The 19,468-nt window shown below is 43.2% G+C and overlaps 1 protein-coding gene across 2 annotated transcripts in view; it reads left to right on the top strand.

Moving 5' to 3' along the window:
• The window catches only part of PRKN (parkin RBR E3 ubiquitin protein ligase), a 1,451,839-nt gene that overhangs the window by 1,394,191 nt on the left and 38,180 nt on the right, over positions 1 to 19,468 (top strand). Inside the window, exon 10 of one of the 2 annotated variants that reach the window (XM_019479720.2) lies at positions 16,398 to 16,484. The exons of the other annotated variant lie outside the window; for it this stretch is intronic. Coding sequence (XP_019335265.2) covers positions 16,398 to 16,484 — 87 coding nt within the window. The remainder of the gene's footprint in view (positions 1 to 16,397; positions 16,485 to 19,468) is intronic. 2 annotated transcript variants of the gene reach the window in all.

The following is a 19,468-nucleotide window of genomic DNA, read 5'->3' as shown; positions in this document are numbered from 1 at the left end:
GCATAAAAATAAGTTGGAGATGTGTTCCCTCAAAGTTACTGCTGGAGCAATGACCAGTTGGTCCTCTTTGTCCTAAATCTAATGCTTCATCCAGTCTGGTGTTACTAAGAGGACATGCATTTCCACAGAGTTCTCATCCTGCAGCCAACCAGCAATTTGGAAGAGAGGGGTTTCTAAACAGGAAAGGGTCCTCTGCTTGTTTTCTCTCCTATATGCTTGCCTACATGTTTATGAGGAGCTTTCATTGTAGATAGGAGAAAATGTGAAAAAAACAAAAAACAAGAGGAAGTGCCACAGTATTTAGTGTTCTGTAATATATTATTTATGTTGTTTTATTCTCTGGATAGTCACATTTAGAAGGCTGTGGGGGGGGGGTTTATGATGATCGAGCTCTTATCATATTCAGAAGTCTTAAGATGTAATGCCCTTGAAATAAAGAGCACCCTTTCCTCCTTTTTATGTGTTTCAGTGCATCGGAATACCATTTCTTCTTTATGAGACTGTCTTGTCCGGACTAGTTTTGCATGTATCAGCTGTTAGTAACCCTGGACTGAATCCTGGGTGTTGAATATGTTTTTTTTAGAATCTATTTGGTTTCAGAAGCAGACCAGAACTCGCACTGCTGATTCCTGTGTCACTGCTGCCATCTTCTGGAAAAGGCATTGTATGTTGTTTTCTTTGCTAAAGTTGAACCTGGCAACCAAATAGAAAAATAATGGAAGACCTTCTTTTAAAGAGTTACAGTCCCAATCATTTGAGCAGCAGAGGTATAAGACAGGTTTTGATTTTTCAAAGTACTGCAAGTGAGGTATACATCTAGTTACCAGTGGAATTTAATGCAAGTTGGCTGTCTAGCTGCTACAAGCCCCTTTGCAAATCCTAACTTACATGCTTAGAATTGTATTGTCAGATAACTATGTCAGTTCATCCCCATGATTGCCAGGTCCATTTACACATGTAAACATCCATTTGGATGCCAGGTCTCGGTCAGTATATGCATGGCACCCAAAGGTCATACATGCAGGTTGGTTTTGTCATATCAATGTTTAGTGCATAGTAAGTGAAGTAATATAAAAATTTGGACCTAGAAGCTGCAATATAAGGGGGAAAGTAGAGTGTTGTCTCAGGTGTGAAAATCAGCACCCACCAACCAGAGTCAATGTAAGCTGTTTTCACTAAGTAAGATATTTATTTGAAAACAAACCTGTGCTATCCTTGTAAAATAGTTTGTTTCATTTTTGTAAACATATTCTTATATGAGTGAGGCAAGGATTGCTAGATGATTAAGATTATTTTCCTCCACTTCTTAAAACACTGTCACTGTCCTTTCCTATAGAACTGAACTCCTGGGTCTCTCAGGCATAGGTTCCTATTCTGGGGGCAGCAACACTGAACTACAGCTCTCCTTCAGAGACCTGCAACTAGATTTTAATTTCGTCTATCTCTGTGTAAATGTAACATCTTTCCATTGTAACATCAGTGGAGCTACACTATGTTTAGACTGGTACAGGAAAGAAATCTGACCACTATGTATAACTTAATACGTGCTTAGTCTGTTCTTTGCTATGTCGAAATCAAAACACATACTTCCTTAGTAGAAGTAGGCAGAACTTTTTGCCTTTTTTTCTTTGCATCATTTCTCAGAAGTAGAAAGATTTTTTTAAAGCCAGATATTTAGAATTCAGAGCATGTTCTCCAGCAGATTACAGCAGTTTTAAGGAAAGTCAAATTTTAGATATGCTCTATATTTTGCATTTCCTTTAAAATATTTCTCAGGGTCTTAACTCATATTTTCCTGTTAATCCCTTTATTGCTTGTACTTAGTGTCTAAAATAATCCACTAACAATAGGAAAGGAATAATAGTTTTTCTTCAAAGCTTTCCCCCCCAAAATTATGCCATTTTAATGGAAATTGTAGGAATCTGAAGTTTACCTGAGCCCTCTTGTATTTTCCTAGTCATCCAGGCATAAAATAGTTCAAAATTGCATAGTAGATAGATTGTGCCGATGCTTTTGAGGGTCTGATCTTGTGCAAGTGACTCCATGTGCTGTTTATGTTTTGGAGTGAGGATCAAGCCCTTGTTTATCACTCTTCTTTCTAGTGGTGCCAGCAGAAGCAGGCCGTGGCTTTAAGTCACACAGTTTAAACCAGGCAACTCTGACATCCTCCTCTATGTCAACTTGGACTACCAAAATTACTAAACATTTTTGGAAACCTTGGCCAAGGTATAGATGCAGTTTGATGTCCTGAGGTATATCTACAAAGCACAGTGCAGTATAGAAATACTCCCTCTAGAAGTGATTTGAGCTAAGTACAGAACAAGAAGCAGTACCCTATGGAGCACCTCATTGACATGGCTCTACTGGTTTGGAGATTTGAGCTGGTATCTCTGCATCATGCTGCACTGTGTAGACATACAAGGTTGGTCAGAGCTATCATGGGTATCACTACATGATTGTGCCTTGTGCTGTGTAGACATACCCATGGTTGTACCCTGTGCAGTTCACTGATGTATTTTGTCAATAATAACAATTTCCCATCCATATTTAATGGAGACAAATAGCTTTTAAAGGAAGTTCCTGAGCCTGCAATGTTCTGTGTATCGCAAAAAATTGTTTTAGTGCTTTTTTGCATTTTTCATTTTTGGACAGTGTTCCTATGGTCTCAGAGCCTAGTCAGAAGTTTAAAGACTACTTGTGACACCCTGGTGCACATGCACAGGAATGGAGATGTGCACAAGAAATATCATCCTCCCTCCCATCCCGCTCAGCAGTTATCCAAAGCCATCTCATAATTGGCATCTACATGCTTCCCTGAGCTCCAGGAGTGTTCATTCTACTTCCTGAACACCTGGGGAGTAAAGCCGTGAGAGTGATAACACAGTGTGGATTCCTCCCACCTCATAGATTTCATAGATTTATAGATTTCATAGACATTAGGGCTGGAAGGGACCTCAGAAGATCATCGAGTCCAGCCCCCTGCCCAAAGGGCAGGAAGTCAGCTGGGGTCATAGGATCCCAGCAAGATAAGCATCCAGTTTGCTCTTGAAGGTGTTCAATGCTTGAACCACCTCCGGTGGCAGGCTGTTCCAGACCTTGGGGGCTCGGACAGTAAAGAAATTCTTCCTTATGTCCAGCCTGAAACAGTCTTGTAGTAGTTTATGACCATTCGACCTAGTCGTCATCCCTTGGGGCGCTCTGGTGAACAAACGTTCCCCCAGATACTGGTGAGCACCCCTGATAAACTTGTAGGTGGCCATCAGATCACCCCTGAGCCTGTGCTTTTCCAGGCTAAAGAGCCCCAGGGCTCTCAGCCTGTCATCGTAGGGTCTGCTTCCCTGACCTCTGATCATGCGCGTGGCTCTTCTCTGGACTCTCTCAAGCTTCTCCACATCCTTTTTGAATTGTGGAGCCCAAACCTGGACGCAGTACTCCAGCTGCGGCCTCACTAAGGCCGAGTACAAGGGGAGAACGACGTCCCGGGATTTGCTTGAGAAGCATCTATGGATGCAAGCCAGCGTTTTGGTCGCTTTACTAGCCACAGCATCGCACTGCAGGCTCATGTTCATCTTGTGGTCAATGATGACCCCCAAGTCTCTTTCTTGCATAGCGCTAGCCAACATAGCACTGCCGAGCCTATAAGGATACTGCGGGTTTTTCTTCCCAAGGTGGAGAACCTTGCATTTATCGGCATTGAACACCATCAGATTCTCGTCCGCCCACTTGCTGAGCCTGTCCAGGTCAGCCTAGATCACCTGCCTGTCTTCTGGTGTGGATGCTTTGCCCCAAAGTTTGGTGTCATCGGCGAACTTGGCCAGTCCGCTTCTGACTCCGGTGTCCACACCATTAATGAAGATGTTGAACGGTATGGGTCCAAGGACAGAGCCTTGGGGGACCCCACTGGTCACAGGACACCACGATGAGTGACTCCCATCAATTACTACCCTCTGGGTCTGACCCCGGAGCCAATTTTCCAGCCAGTGGATCGTGGAGGACCCAAGGCGACAATTGGCCAGTTTCTCCAAGAGGCAATCATGGGAAACCAGATCGAAGGCTTTTTTGAAGTCAAGATATATGACATCAATCTCTTCTCCCTTGTCCAGGTGATAGGTCACCTGGTCGTAGAAGGAAATGAGATTGGTCAAGCAAGACCTACCAGCAACAAACCCATGCTGGCTATCCCTTAAGATGTTGGCGTCGGCCAGTCCATTAAGGATGGCCTCTTTAATAAACTTTTCTGAGATCTTCCCCGGGATAGAAGTCAGGCTGATGGGCCTATAGTTAGCTGGATCCACTTTCCTCCCTTTCTTGAAGATAGGCACCACATTGGCCTTCTTCCAGTCTTCGGGCACTACACCTGAGCGCCAGGAGTTTTCAAAGATCTGCGCTAGAGGCTGAGCTATGATGCTCGCCAGCTCCTTGAGTACCCTGGGGTGAAGATTATCAGGGCCAGCTGACTTGAAGGTATCCAGCTTCTCAAGATGTTCCTTCATGAAGTCAGCATCAGTGGAGGGCAGGGGATCACCCTCACCTGGACTTCCCTGTCCCGTAGTGGGCATGGGCATCCCATGGGACTGATGAAAGACCGACGCAAAGTACCTATTTAATAGGTTGGCTTTTTCCTGGGCGTCAATTGTCAGTTGCCCCATCTGGTTCAGCAGGGGTCCAACATTGCCCCTGCTTTTCCTCCAGCTCCCCACATATCTGAAAAAGGACTTTTTATTGTCCTTGATGCTCAAAGCTAGTTGGAGTTTAGTTGCAGCCTTAGCTTTCCTGGTCTGCTCCCTACAGGATCGGACCAATGCAGAATAATCCTCCTTGGAGGTGACTCCCATCCTCCATCCTATGTAGGCCTTTCTTTTTAGCCTCAGGAGGTCTGCTAGGTCCCTGGAGAACCAGGGGGGCTGCTGTGCCCTCTTGCTGCCTTTCCTCCGAGATGGAATAGACTTACTTTGTGCTTTGAGGATCGCTCCCTTGAGGAGCAACCACTCTTCTTGAACTCCCCTCTCCCCGTGGTCATGGTCCCTTAGGGCCTCACTGACAAGCCTCCTGAGCTTGTCAAAGTCGGCTTTCCTGAAGTCAAGGACTTCCGTGTTGCTGACTGACTTGCCAGCTTTTCGGCAGATGGTGAAGGTGATCAGCTCGTGGTCGCTGTCACCCAGCTTCCCATCGATCACTAGGTCGCTGACTAGGTCATCCCCAGTAGCCAGTACCAGGTCGAACAGCGCTTTGCCTCTCGTTGGCCCATAGACTTCTTGAGTCAGGTAGAGGTCATCCATGCACGAGAGGAAGCTTTGCGACCGCTCAGATTTTGCTGAGCGATCCTCCCACGAGATGTCCGGGTAATTGAAGTTACCCATGACAACCATGGTCCTGGAGCATATGGCTTCAGCCAGTTCCCGGGCAAACTCCTGGTCCTCAGGAGGGTCCAGAAAGCCAGAGCCATCCCCCTGGCACAAAAAGAAACTCCAGAAGAGATTCTCGGTCACAAACCCAATCTCCTTGCACACACTCACAAGACACCTATGGTATAGATGTCATGAACTATGTGTTAGGGAATTTTCATGCACATTATTATGTATAGTTCAGGAGAGAGAGAGAGAGACTTTCCCTTGTAGATTTTACAGGAAAACAGTGCAATCTACAAGACATCTGATGCAGTCAAATACTTAATGCTTTTAATGTTTATAGAAAATTGCCATTCAGATTGCAAGAACTACATGGAGAATGTTACTATGTTTCTGACACCATGTTTTGACAGATTGTCTTTCTTGTCATAAAAGTTAGACTTTTAGCTGATATATGAATAGTCAGGAAAGCATTCTGTAATTTAAAGGAAAAGATCAAAACTGTTCTGCCTGTACTGGTATGCATATGGTTATATTAAGCTCTGATAAAACCAGTGTCATGAAAAGCAGATAGTTACTAACCTGCAGTAACTAGCAATATTGTGGTATTTGCAGTACCCCCTATTACAAAAGAGATGTAATGCCACAAATCCTACAGTAAATGGAGCAACTGCATGTGATGAACAGTTTTTGCAGATACTCACTGCAAGAATAAAAACCAAAGCAAGGTGTGGGGTTGGGAAGCTCACACTTAGTTGTATGGTATCACCTGGTGCCAAAGGCAAAATCAGTCCAACACCTAAGAAGTGCAGTTCACAACAGTAGCACAGCAAGGAGCATGATGTTCTATTTTTAAAATGGGATAATTGACTTTTAGTGGAAATAAATAACAAGCTACCTAGTTTCACACTGTGAAGTTGTTATCCCATAGTCATGTAGGTTGGAACTCTCATTAAATATTCAGATTGTTTTCTTGTTTCCTTACATTTGAGGAATATATTAAGGAATCCTTTTTTTTCAGAGAACAACTTCACTATAACTAACTCTGAAGTTTACACTTTGTAACTCACTGGAAAAAAAAAAAAAAGGGTGTTTAATTTTACTGAACAGAAATGCACTATGTCCAGGTTATACTGGTAGTGGTTTTGCCCGTGAGAGTGCTAACTAACCAGGGCTTGTCTGTATTTTCAGGGTAAGTCTTTGCTTTAAAACACAGTTCATTGCTTGACCATAAAAACTCACTTTGTGTTGCAATTTTATGTCTTCTGTCCTGAAAAAGAAAAAATAACATAATTTTATGTGATCAATTGCTTTTTTTACAGGATGAAAATTATTTTTTTTCTTTTTTAATGCTTTCATTGTGCCTATATTTAATGGGTCACTCTTCAGATAAAATTGATATTTAAAATCTCCTAATATTAGTAAAATTGAATTGTAAGATTCCTAAGTGCTTTCCAGCATGTGTCTGGTTTATTTTATTCAGGATGAATGCAGAAAATTGAATTGAGTTACATTTTGTGACTTGTTCACTAGCAGATCCTTCTTGTGTTCAGATATTCAAAAATCCTTGGAGATCATTTAATACTCTTCTACCCTTCATTCTCTCTCTCTCACGTGCATGCACACACACACACACACACACACACACACACACACACACTCTGAAAAATGTGTCTATTTATACTGGACTTCGAAAAACCTTTTTTATTAGAAAACTGATTGTAACTTAAACTCATTGATCATTCTTATGAAGAAAAGAAAAGTTGTAATAATGTGCAAGAGGGATTCAGAGATTCATTTTCAAACTGTTTGAAAAACATTTATAAAATTTGACTGTACAGTTTATCCACAATCTTTTACTAGACTGATTTTAACATCAAGAAGGGGTACTTCATAATAAAGCCTTGTAGTGGGCCTTTTAACACATGAGAACTAAAACATCAAACATTAATTGTTGAGCAGTAGGCAACCTCTGCAGGCTCTGTTTGACTCCCTCTAATTGACTGGCTATTTAGCTGAGGGACTAAATCACACTTACCAACTTCCTTAGACTCTGTAGTTAGGGAGTACTTTAAAGTACAACTTCTATCACTACATCCTCCCTCTTAACTATAACTATAAAAAGCAATTAACCCCCAAGTCCATTAATGCCTGTCTAAAGAGAAAAGGTTACTATCAAGTCTCTCTGGAATGAGTCTTTACCATTCATTTTCCTATTCCCACAAGTGGTTTCTTCATAGTGAAGAATTCGTGCCATGAGAGCTAAAAGGACCAACAAGAGGCATGCATGTTGTGTCTTCTTGTCCTGCAACACGCACTTAACTATTAAGATTCAGTTTCTCATAAGCTGCCAGACCTAAAATTGGTGTCACCTCCCAAGGTACCACAATGAATGAGAGTCGTATACTCTATTTTTATATTGTATGCTAGTAATGCATCTCTCTTTCACTGGCATATTTGTCCCTGATTAGTTACTTATTGTGATGTTTGTGGGACTGGCTTTTGGTTTTGGTTTCAATTTTCTGCATTCATGAACTGGTAAAACACTAACCTAAGCTCCAATGTCCAATTTAAACAGAACCATAATTCCTGCCACTTCCACTTGCAAAAGTCTTTCTCATTGATTTTTCTTGATTCTACCAAATCTATTTTTAAAAAACCTCCTCTTCCAGTGTTTGCTCAGTTGTGTGCAATTGAGGTTTACACGTACTCTGGAGGGAGGCATTTTAATTAGAGCAGTTCTTGGGAGCCACTCTAATTAAAATGCCCGCAACATCTCATGTGTTGAGTGTCCTGTATTTCAAGATGGCAGTGGGAGCACTTTAACTAAAGCTGGTTCAACAAGTTTTAGTTAAAGCACCCCTGCTGCCACTTTGAAATGCGGGGACACTGCATACACAAGACGCCGCAGCACGGTGGAGTGTTCTGATTTGAATGGTCCAGCCGACATCTGCGCCAACGCTTTCTAATCTGAATGTGTTGGAGCACATGTAAAAGTGCCCAATGTGTTCAGAGTCTGCAGCACTTGGCAAAATGGTACCTTCTTGTTACAGTTAAAACAGAGCCTTCCAAATGCAGAGCAATGTCTGCATTGTTGTCTTTCAGACTTGGTACACATATGCTTTTTCACATTTGCTCCCTTGGCAGTCTCCTTGCTAATTAAAAAGTTGATTCTATGAGGAGGCTTCTTACTAGTAAAAAATTCCAGCTGGTGAAGTGGCTCTTTCTGGCCACATTTCTTTCATACCTACTGCATGACTCCTTTTGGTGCATTCAGCTTTGCAGCCTGGGCCTTCACAGTTTTGGTTGCCCTTCCCATTTGAACTGTCCTTTCTAGGGACAAATCTCCCTCGCACAAGAGCCTTTTGTGTAAGGTAGTGTCTGCATTTCTACAAATAATCCTGTCCTTAATCAGAAATTCTGACAAGTTCCCAAAAGCACTGCTCTTTCTTGGTCTCTTCAGTTCAGTAACATACTGGATTTATACTTTCTCCTTTTGTTTGTCCACACATAAAAATCTGTGTCTTTCAAGAGTCTCATTGGGTTCCTATACATGAGCAGGGAGGCACCTCAGCATGAGTGTGATTCCACCGATGGGCTGCAGTATAATTCCAGCCCATCAGAGCACACTCGATTAATTGAGTCTCCTGGAACATGGCGATTACCATGCTCCAGCAGCCTCCTGTGTCTCGTGCATCAGTGTCCCCACACTTCAAAATGGTGACGGGGGCACTTTATCCAAAGCTTGTTCAAGGATAAAGTGCCCTTGCCACCATTTTGAAGCACAGTGACACTGATACATGAGATGCAGGTGGCTGCTGGAGTGCAGTAATTGCCATGCTTCAGCAGACTCAATTAATCGAGGTGCTCCAGGCGCTTCAATTAGAGCAGGTCTTAGAGCTGCTCTAATTAAAGTGCCCCTTCCCCCACTCTCAGAGCATGTGTATAAATGCCTATTCTCTTTAGACACACAATACTTCTTGAATTTGGATAGTATTTTACTTAATTTCATATTCTGACCTTTTTTTGAAAGTAAAGCTATTATAAACAGCTAGGGCCTCCCCCTCTATAGTATGCAAGAAACTAGATTTTTTTTTTACTCTCATTTTGCAGTTCTGCCCGTGTGGCTGCTAGGTACTATTCAAACCTTTGTCTGAATGCCATCCAGTTCTCTGCTATATTGCCCAACATCAGAATGACAGGTGGAGGTTGCAAAACTTCCATGGTTAACTGTCCTTTTATTTAGACTATACCTGTGCAGGATGATTGCTTGCAGAGTTTTTCCATGTGTGACCTTGGACAAGGCACTTAGGCCCAGTCTCCAACATTTGGGCCCCCTCTACACATTACACTTAAGGCATGATTAACCAGTTAATTTGTTTTCTGAAAGATCACAAAAGCCAGAATGTTTTTGACACTCTGGATTCCTATTTGAAATCTCTGGGTTTATCTTGTGAAATGTGCCAGTGTTTGCACACCTAATATTGCATGGCACCCTGTGATACTCTTAAAAGGATCTCATGAGATTCACTGGGCACATCTACATGTTCATTAATGCACAGTGGTTACTGTGCATTGAATTTAGTACTTGTATAATCAAGTACTAAATAAATGCACAGTAACCAGAGTTACTGTACAGTAGTGCCTGGGGACACCTTTTTAGTGATGGTACTGTGCAGTAGCCTAATAATACTGCAAGTAGCATATTAGCATTGTCCATGCTGTGACACGCTACTGCATCATTAGCATCTCTTGTAGACGTGCCCACTCAGCTAAAAAGATTTATTTTGCCTGAGAAAGAGGGTTGTCAACCAGGGTCTCTTCCAACCCTTCTTTGTGTCCTTGGTGCTGGTTGGAGGCTGGCTTCTAAGTACATTGTTGTTGTTGTTGTCATTGTCATAAATATATTGTTGCTTAAGTCAGACACAATTCAGTATTTTCATCAATTATCTGGTAGTTAATGTAAAATCAGTCCTCATTCTAAAAATATGCAGAAGATGCAAATATTGGCAGAATGGTAAATAATGATTATGACAGGGTGATCCACAGAAAAATGCAACAGATATGAGGGTGTAGAAGACCATGGTGGGGGGCAGCTCGGAGGGGTGAGTCTGCCAGTGGCCCCCCTGTATGGCTCCACCCCCCCCGCCACTCACCCTGCAGCCAGGTGCAGCCCCCATTCACCTCCCTGCTCGGCTACAGCCTCCCCACTCAGCTACAGCCCCCCCCCACTCAGCCCACAACCAGCTGTGGCCTGCTCGCTCATGCAGCAACTGACTGCAGCCCCCCTGTGCACTCCCCACCCAGCTGCAGCGGCCCCCGCCCCCCATGCGCTACCTGCTTGGCCTCAAATACCGCAACACAGGGAAGCAGTGAGACATCCAGTCAAATAAATACATTTCTAAACCTTTTGTTTAAAAGGTTGTAAAGAGGTAGAATAAATGCCAGTTCTCCCACTTCACCGCCCTAACCCATTGTTTATTGTCTGATGTCTTATTGGCAGCATGGCTCATGGATGTTGAGGACAAATTTGAAGGCTGTGTTGGGTCTCACCAATTTATTAGAGGAACATGTTTTGTGTAAAAGAGGCATAACAACAGGAGGGTGGTGCCCCCATGCTAGTCACCTACCCAAGTTAGCTTCAAGCGTGGCCATGGCTTCCATAAACCTGAGTTAATTTGTCAGCATAGCTCCAGCAGCAGAGCTCTGTGCTACTTTTAAGGATGGGATTAAGCTGCAAATTTCAGACCACCAAGTTTACAAGTGCTCAGTTTTGCACTTTTGTCTTGTCCAACTGTAAAGATAAGAGACCTTTATAAAATTGTATCTGGATTCAGATTCAACTTGCAGTTGGAGGTTAACTCAATTGGAGGCTATTTGGATGCAGGATTTTTGTTGAGACCCATAATATGGCGGGGAGGGGTGGGGGGGTTAGACATTTTTGGAAGAACCTACTAGATTTAAGCACATACAGGTCCTACGAGATGTATGTGCCTAAATCCTTCAAGTGCTTCTGAATATTCCCTGCTAATTCATATATGCATGAACCTTGAGGAATAGATTTGCAACATTTGGCCACATCCAGACATGTGTGGATGTTTGGTTCCCTGTTAGTTGTCCTCAGGGAATGCCCGTGCCACGTGCGTGCTGCTGTGCAGCAAGTTGCCCTGGGTGGGATAGAGGATGGGGCCAATGACGGTCTGGCCCCAGCAGCCTTACCTGGGGTCCTGGGAGCCTCCTGAAGCTGCTGGAGTGGCAATCCTGCTGCACGGAGCCTGGCTGCCAGTGGAGTGTAGCTCCAGCCGGCCAAGCTCCAGCTTTGGTCAACGCACACTGCTGCCACGTGCACAGCTCTACTTTTTTTCTCTGTGGGTTTTTTCGACTCCTAGATCCCCAGGGGTCAAAAAAAAACCCTCTGGGCTACTTCCTTGCAGCATGGAAAGCAGCAGAATTGCAGTATGTGGCACTGCAGACATGTCTGTGGTGCCACAGACCTCACAGCCACGCTCATCTGGACACGGACTTTGAGTCCAAATCTAATTTAACCTCTAAAGTACCTAAAAGCAATATCACTTTCCCTGCTCAAGTCCCTGAAAAAAGCATTAACATAAAAGATGGGTGGCTTCTCTGCATTTTCACTGCTTTTGTGACTTGGTTTTATGACTATGATGAAGGCACGTAACAAAAGTTTACAGAGCCACCATTTTATCAAGGACTCAGAGTGGAATGGGATTGTATTTAGAGGTGTCTGGAAACTGGAATAGTATTCGGACTTTAGTATTTGTTTGTTTGTGTGTGTGTTTTTCTTTAAGTCTAGAAACTTTCACCAGTGGCATGCTAAAATATTGCTAAATATGCTAAATATCATAGGCTAAAATATTACAAATATACTAAAAGAAACAGTAATTTGTGGATCAGTCATTGTCTTATTGAACTTGTCAGGTTTTTTTCTTTTGCAAATAAAGAAGGAAACAGTATGACTACAACTACCATTGGACTACTTACAACCACTTTTAAACACTTTGTAAGAGTAAATTTATATATAAGTGCTAAATCCTAATTAAACAACTTAAATCCTTTTTTGCTTTCCATAGGCAAAATAACTATTAATGTTATAGTATTAATGAGACCACAAAACACAGGTTAACTGGAGGCTTTTTCCTTTTGTCATATTTCATTACTAAAGCTTAATTTTTTTAATCTCTGGAAGTAAAAGTGAATGCAGCTGTGTTACTAACCATTCTTTGTTTTAACTGACATGCACTTTCTTTATGATCCACACTGAGCTGTAACTGGGGAATGCTTAATGTGTTTGTGTCAGGAAAGTCCTATTCATTCTGACAAACTGATCAACCTCCAGGGTGTTCTTCCGCCATAGAACTGATCTTACCTCTCATCCATTATCTAATAAGATGTGAAAAGAATTCTCTGGCTTGCCAAAAGATCAGACTTGTTTTCATTGAGAGCTGCTGGCTGAGAGCATTCCTGGAGTTGCATGCAGACTATAAAATGACTGTGGCATGGACTACACCCTAAATATGCAAACACAATTTTAGCACCTGCAGGCCTGTCTGGAAAATATTGGTGACCGACACTGTAATCTTGATTTTGTGGAAGAACCAGAATGAGAATGCATTGTACTAAAGATAGGGCAGACAGAGTGCTTTTTATCCCAAGTGCACAGCGTATCCGGAAGTCAAGCATCACATAACAACATAGGTTTATGAATCGTATAATTGTAAGCATCATTTCTGTATCATGAGGTAGATAAAGTATTGTTGCAAACAGGTTTTCATGTTTCTCTAAAACTTCCCGCAGTGTTAAGGTTGTGAACCTTCTACAAAAGCTGGACTAGAATAAGAAGAAAGGGAGAGGGTAGAGTAGAGAAAAGAGAAATGGGCCCTTCTGTGGCAAAGTTTTGGGTGTGACAAAACCCTTTCAGAGAGATGCATCTAAAGGCAGCAGACAAAGGAACGAGAGGAAGGAGGAAAAAAAATGGGACACATCTACCAGAAAATACAACTAATCATGAATGTAAGGTTAACTACTTCCAGCAATAACCAATCATTCAGGCCCAAAATACACTAGTTATATTTTTCACATGATCAGGCCTTTGAATCCTTTTTTGCTTTCCATAGGCAAAATAACTGTATTAGTATTAATGAGACCACAAAACACAGGTTAACTGGAGGCTTTTTCCTTTTGCCATATTTGCCATTGATTTGCCATTAATCTAAAGCCATAATATAATACATGTACATGGCTGCATAGCACTTTTAAAATGGCTGATCGTGTGAAAAATTAACCCTTGTCAAATCAGGTATTAGATTAAGGCACTCTGCTTTAATGCACTTTAGGGAACTTGTGTTCTCTCAAGAGATAATTTTTCATGCAGGGACAGGGCTGGCAGCAGGGGAGGGAGGAGGAGGGAAGCAGCATGGAGTTGGCAGCTGGGTTTTGCCTGGCCTGAGCTGGAGGGGGAGAAGTGGAACAGGGCCCAGCTCAGCTGTCCCCAATACCCCAGCCAGGTCCCCAATACTCTAGCTGGTGGAGCCCGCAAGGTGAGGGAGCTCCATTCCTCCCCCTCCCTTCCCCCTGCCCCCAGCTCAGGCCAGGCAAAGCCTAGCTGGCAGCTAGCTCTGTGCTGCTTCCTTCTCCCTGCCCCCACTGACAGCCCTGGAGCTGGGAGGGAAGTGCAGGGCTGGGGAGAGGGGCAGATTGCAGCCTCCTCAGAGGCTGCTGAAATACCCTTGCCTGCTGGCCAGGGCCGGCGCAGGCAGACTCCATTTTCCCACCTCCCCCCACAACCCAACAGATGAATATCTGTTGGGTGGGGGCAGGAGCGGGGGGTGACTGTAGCTCATGGCACTTTCTGTAAAGTGCCATGAGTTAGAGTGGGGCCCTGAACATCTGTAGGCACCCTTGGATGCTAAGGACTTCAGGTGTTTATGCATCTGTGCAGTTCCTAGCATGATTGGGTCCTTTGGGTACTACCATGATCAAAACATTTTCCATCTCAAATACCCAGAAACCTACTCAAATTATTATTTCACAGTTTTCGTGGAAACTGTGAAAAACAGCAGTTTCCATAATTTTATGCAGCATTGCCAGAAAAAAAAACTTAATAAAAATAAAATGCTGGCTCCCCAGCGTGAGCCAGTGGTTGCCCACTGGAAGCAGGAGAAGCTGCCAGCACAAAGGGGGGCAGCCAAGATGACAGCTACCCTCTCCTCCCTCTGCCACTGATGGCCAAGAGGCCTGCCTTTCATGAAGCCCTGCCCCTCTCCACCAATCAGTAGTGAGAAGCGGGTCCTCATGAAGGGCAGCCCTCTCCACCAATCAGCAGCAAGCGGCAGGGTCACACGAAAGGCAGCCCTCTTCACTAGCCAGTGATGAGGGGTGAGGCCACCAGGGCCCCTCAGCCATTCAGTGGGGCAGGGGGGATCACCTCAATAAGCCCATGAAAATGGGAGCCAGTACTGCAATCAGCCCACAAAACCACCCATCTGCTGCTTCCATTTGGGTAGGTCTCTTCTAATACAGGAGTCTCTCATACAGTGTGCCTGGCAAATATACCTCCATCATGAAACAGTTAATGAACAAGCACAGCCAAGTTAGCATAACAGTGGCAATTAAAGCAAAAATACATTAAAAAAAAATCTAAATAAGAAACTAGGTACACAAAAAGAACTGCCAGGCAAAACAGGGAGGTAACTTTGTTTGATATGAACAAAAGAAACAACCATTCCATTTTTCTCCACCCCCACATTTCCCTGTTGTTTCTGAAGAGCAGAATCAGCTCTGTTGGCCTTGTTTTCTTGCACAATGCTTCATTCCATAAAAATGTAGTTTCTTCAGCGTGACAATAAAATGTGATTTTCTAGGGTACTTATGGAACTGACAACAGAAGCCTGAGAGTTCGAAATAGAACTGCAACAATGGGATTTGTGGCAGATAAATGCCCCAGTGTCAGGTTCCCCTGATATCCTTTTTCATTACATCTGAATGCAGCTCTGTATCTGAAAATCAAGGCTGCTTTATCAGCCTTGCTTATAATGCCAGTCAGAGCAGCTAACTGCTGAGAGATTCTTCAGAGTCTGAAGGTGGGTCAAGTCAGCGTGACTCTGGAACAGCATGTGAGAGACCCATTTTACATTATTGACTTTTCCTCTTACCCGCAAGGACACAGACATTAATGCTGAATTGATGGGTCAAAGATTTTGACACATGTCAAGACAGATATCTTCATTTTAGAGTGTAAAAATGTATCAAGCTGAATACATATGAACCATCTTAGATAGCTGTTACAGCTCCAGCAAAAGTGCAGACAAATACATTGCTAGTGCGTAAAGGACATTGCATTTGGTTAAACCCTTATGATCTATAGAATTTAACAGGGATGAAACCAATGCACCTCTTAGACATTTAATCATTTTTCCTAGATACAGTACTCCCCTAAATCCTGTGGAACTGAATAGAGAAACATGTTGCTTCCATAGTTTTTCTTCTTTAACCGTTCTATGGAAATGGCAATGATTAGGATTTTTCTGTTCTGCAGGGTTTCAAATAACCTGCATAAAGTTTTTGTCTTTTCTTGGTTTCTATAATATGTAGTTTTCCATGTGAGAATTCATTTGACTCAGAATTATATACAGACTATTTCCAATCACAAGCACTACAAAAGAAGAACTTTTTTTTTTTAACCTGATACCCTCAATTTTTTTCAGCTGGTACCCTTTTTCATATAAATAGGTCACCCAGTAAAAAAAGACACACAACCCAGCAATATCTAATATTGTTTTATGTATATAAATGGATACTGTAGCAAAAGCTTATTATTAATAATGGAATATATTTTATTGCATGACAGGAATTTATCATAATAACTGCAAAGTTGTTGTGTAAAAAGATGCATAATTAGGAGAACTATGGGAATTTAATGGGATAAGAAGGGCAAGAGTTCATCTTCTGTGCAACTCTCCGAGAGGATAATTTGCTGCCTATATCTCTAATGTGTTTTTATGGCTTGTTTTTCCTCCCCCTCCCCAGTTCATGTTCTGCCGTGAATGTAAAGAAAAATACCATGATGGGGAATGCAGCACTCTCTTCAACACACAAGGAGCTGTAGCACAGCAGGTAGGGAACGTCAAATCTTGTTACAAAATTAATTAGCTTTGGCATAGACAGAGGAACATTTGTTGAATGGGTCCTAATTCCAATTCTAAGTAAAAACAATTATGGTTGGGCTGAATTACTCCAGTTACTGGAATTGCTGAATTGGCTTCACTGTGGATTTCAGATTCTTTGATTCATAGAGCAGTTCAGTTCTGCCAGAAAAGAGCAAAAATGATAAAGAACTGGCTTTCCTGATGGGCCTTTGGGGTTTTATTTATTCAGTCTGAACATCTTTGAAATGCTTTCTATGAAGTCTCATTTGCCCATCAGTTTATATTCAGCTCAGCAGTCAGTAAGTTATGTGGGGTTTTTTGACTGAGTCACAGTCTTCTATAGCATAGACAGGAAATATGGTTGGTAATTTATATTTAAGCTCAGAGAAAGAAAAGCTGGTCTTTCCTGGTTCAAAGCTGCTAAATGATCATTACTAGGCCCTACTGTAATATTAAAACTTATAGACCCACCACTTGCTCTGCCTGACTGATTCAGCCCTCCATGCCCTGGCCACCAACCAATTGGCTGTTCATGGGTGTCTCTCATATTCTCTCCTGCTGAAGCTGTTCCACTTTGTATGAATAATTCAACACTTATTGGGCCAGAAAGAGGAAGAAACGGATTGTATATCCTAGTGGTTAGGGGGAATTGCCTAAAATGTGGAAGACATAGGTTTTCCTCCTTGCTCCAGTTAACATTTGTATGATATGAAAGAGCACCAGGGGAAGAAATTGAGAGAGACTCTGCAAGATTAGAAATTATCCTTGTGATATGCAATACTGGCATTCAACTCCCTGGCCTGAATCAAGGTAAAGCAGGATGCTGAACATTGGGCCTCTACACCCAGGTGAATGTTCTAACTATTGGGCTATTAAACTTTGGGGGTTATACTCTCTTTCTGCTTTTGACCAGGAATTTCATCATGGTCCTGAGAAACTTTTCCTGACTAAAAATTTTTGAGATTGACACACACCCTCAAATTCTGTCATGATAAATGGACTTTTCACAATTAAAAAAACAAAACAAAAATCTTCATTAAAATTTCCCCTTCTGGCATGCTACAGATCTCAATACCAGGTTGAAGACATCCTTTCAGTGCACTTTAGCTGAGCAGTTGTCCACCTCTATATACACGATAAGTTTCTCTGTACAGCAAAATATATCACATAAACAAAAGAAATCACATGATACCAAATAAACAAATGTTTAGAAAGCTGTACGCTGAGAATGTAATAGTGGAATAGTTCCTTGTATTTGTAACAATGATAAAAAGTAAAATAATGATTAAATTAAATAACAGAAGAAATAAGGTACCTCAACCTCTTTTAGGCTTGTTTCAGACCAGAAGAGAAATATAGTCTCTCACCACTGATCTATATTTCTGAAATCAGTAACTTCTTTGTTATGTCCAAGAACTCATGTAAATGGAAATCTCATAAGAATCAGCTTTGGAACGTTTTCCAAATAGCGTTTGGCAAAGGAGACCCTTGGCTACAGGCATCTGCTCTTTCAGTAGTAAAAATAACAGAGTCTTTGAGGGAAGACAAGACAGGCCAGAAGGTTCTTGAACCCCATTTGCTATATTTGTGTAGCCTTCAGCACACTTTCTGATGTGCAGGCATCCTGTAAAATTTTCTGCTTGAAAAAAATAAGTCATTAACCCCCATGGTTCTGTAAAGGTGCATACAGTTGCTCACTGAACCTGATCTACATTCACATGGAGTACTTTGTGCCGTGTAAACATAGACTGGGAGCAGTGCATAGAAACCAGTATAAGTAACTCAGAGTGTAAGGAGGGGTGGGTAAGATCAGGGGGGTTGGTGAGTCTGGAGGGGCAGGGCTGGCTAGATTGGCAGGGGTTGGTGGGTCTATGTGTGGGGGGTTGGTGGGTCCACAGGTTTGGCAGGGCTGGTCAGGAGAACTGCCCAGTTGTGGCAGGAAATAGGGGGCCATAAAAAGCCTAATCAGGACTGTGGGGGTGGGAATAGTGCAACTCAAGGGTTGGGGCAAGAAGCTGAGGTTTCCCAGCCCCGGGGCTATGTTGCAAACATATACAGATATTTGTGTCACAGGATGGGGTCCCTGAGGATGGCTGTCATCTCCTAAGGCCCCTCGACCATGCCAATTTGGCCTGATGGGCACCCTCTTTTCTTGCCCGCCACGTCTTGATGAAAAAGTAATGTAGGGAGGCTGCCTTTACGTCCAGTCAGACACGGTCCTGATGGACTTCCCTGGGTCCCCAGCCTTACGGGCTATATGCATGGCTCCAACCACCCATTTACCATGCCCCAAGTCTCGCAAATGGCATTGATATTGTACAGCCTGGGCCTTGCTGTGAATTGGCCCCCTTGTCCTCTTTGGGCTCTCTGCAGCCCTGTCCTTGCGCTTCACTGGCGCCCGGGCTCTCTGCAGCCCTGTCCCTGCGCCCCTCGTGCCACACCCTCATTGGCGCCAGGGTCTGTGCACCCCAAATACCACGCCCTTACTGGTACCAGGGTCTGTGTGCCCCAAATTCCACACCCTCACTGGTGCCAGGGTCCCCACGCTGCAGTGGGCCCCCGATGAGGCCTCCTTCTTTTCCAAATAGCCTCACCCAAACCACTGGTATTATAAAACTACAACCAAACATAAGCCCCTGGGCTATAATATCACACCAACTGCATAAGGTGTGCTCTGCCCCTTTACATTACTAGGAGCAGAACTTAGGTCTCTTCCCTTCACTCACTCTAGGAGGGCTCCTTCCCCCTTGGCCGCCGGCAGAGAACTGAACTCCCTAGGCCCCGTCCTGGGGTTTATATGGGCCCAAGGCCCCGCCCCTTCCGGCCAGCTGACCAGGTGCAGGTGCAAGCTAATTTCCTCATTAGCTGGTTGCCTTGGCAACCTGCACCTGGGCTCCTGTCTGGCTCTTTGGGCTCTCCCGAGGCAGTTTCTGCTCTTCTTGGAGCAGGCAC

This window comes from Alligator mississippiensis, chromosome 1 (assembly GCF_030867095.1).
Source record: "Alligator mississippiensis isolate rAllMis1 chromosome 1, rAllMis1, whole genome shotgun sequence".
NCBI lineage: Eukaryota > Metazoa > Chordata > Crocodylia > Alligatoridae > Alligator > Alligator mississippiensis.
This window is presented reverse-complemented; position numbering and strand designations above follow the sequence as displayed.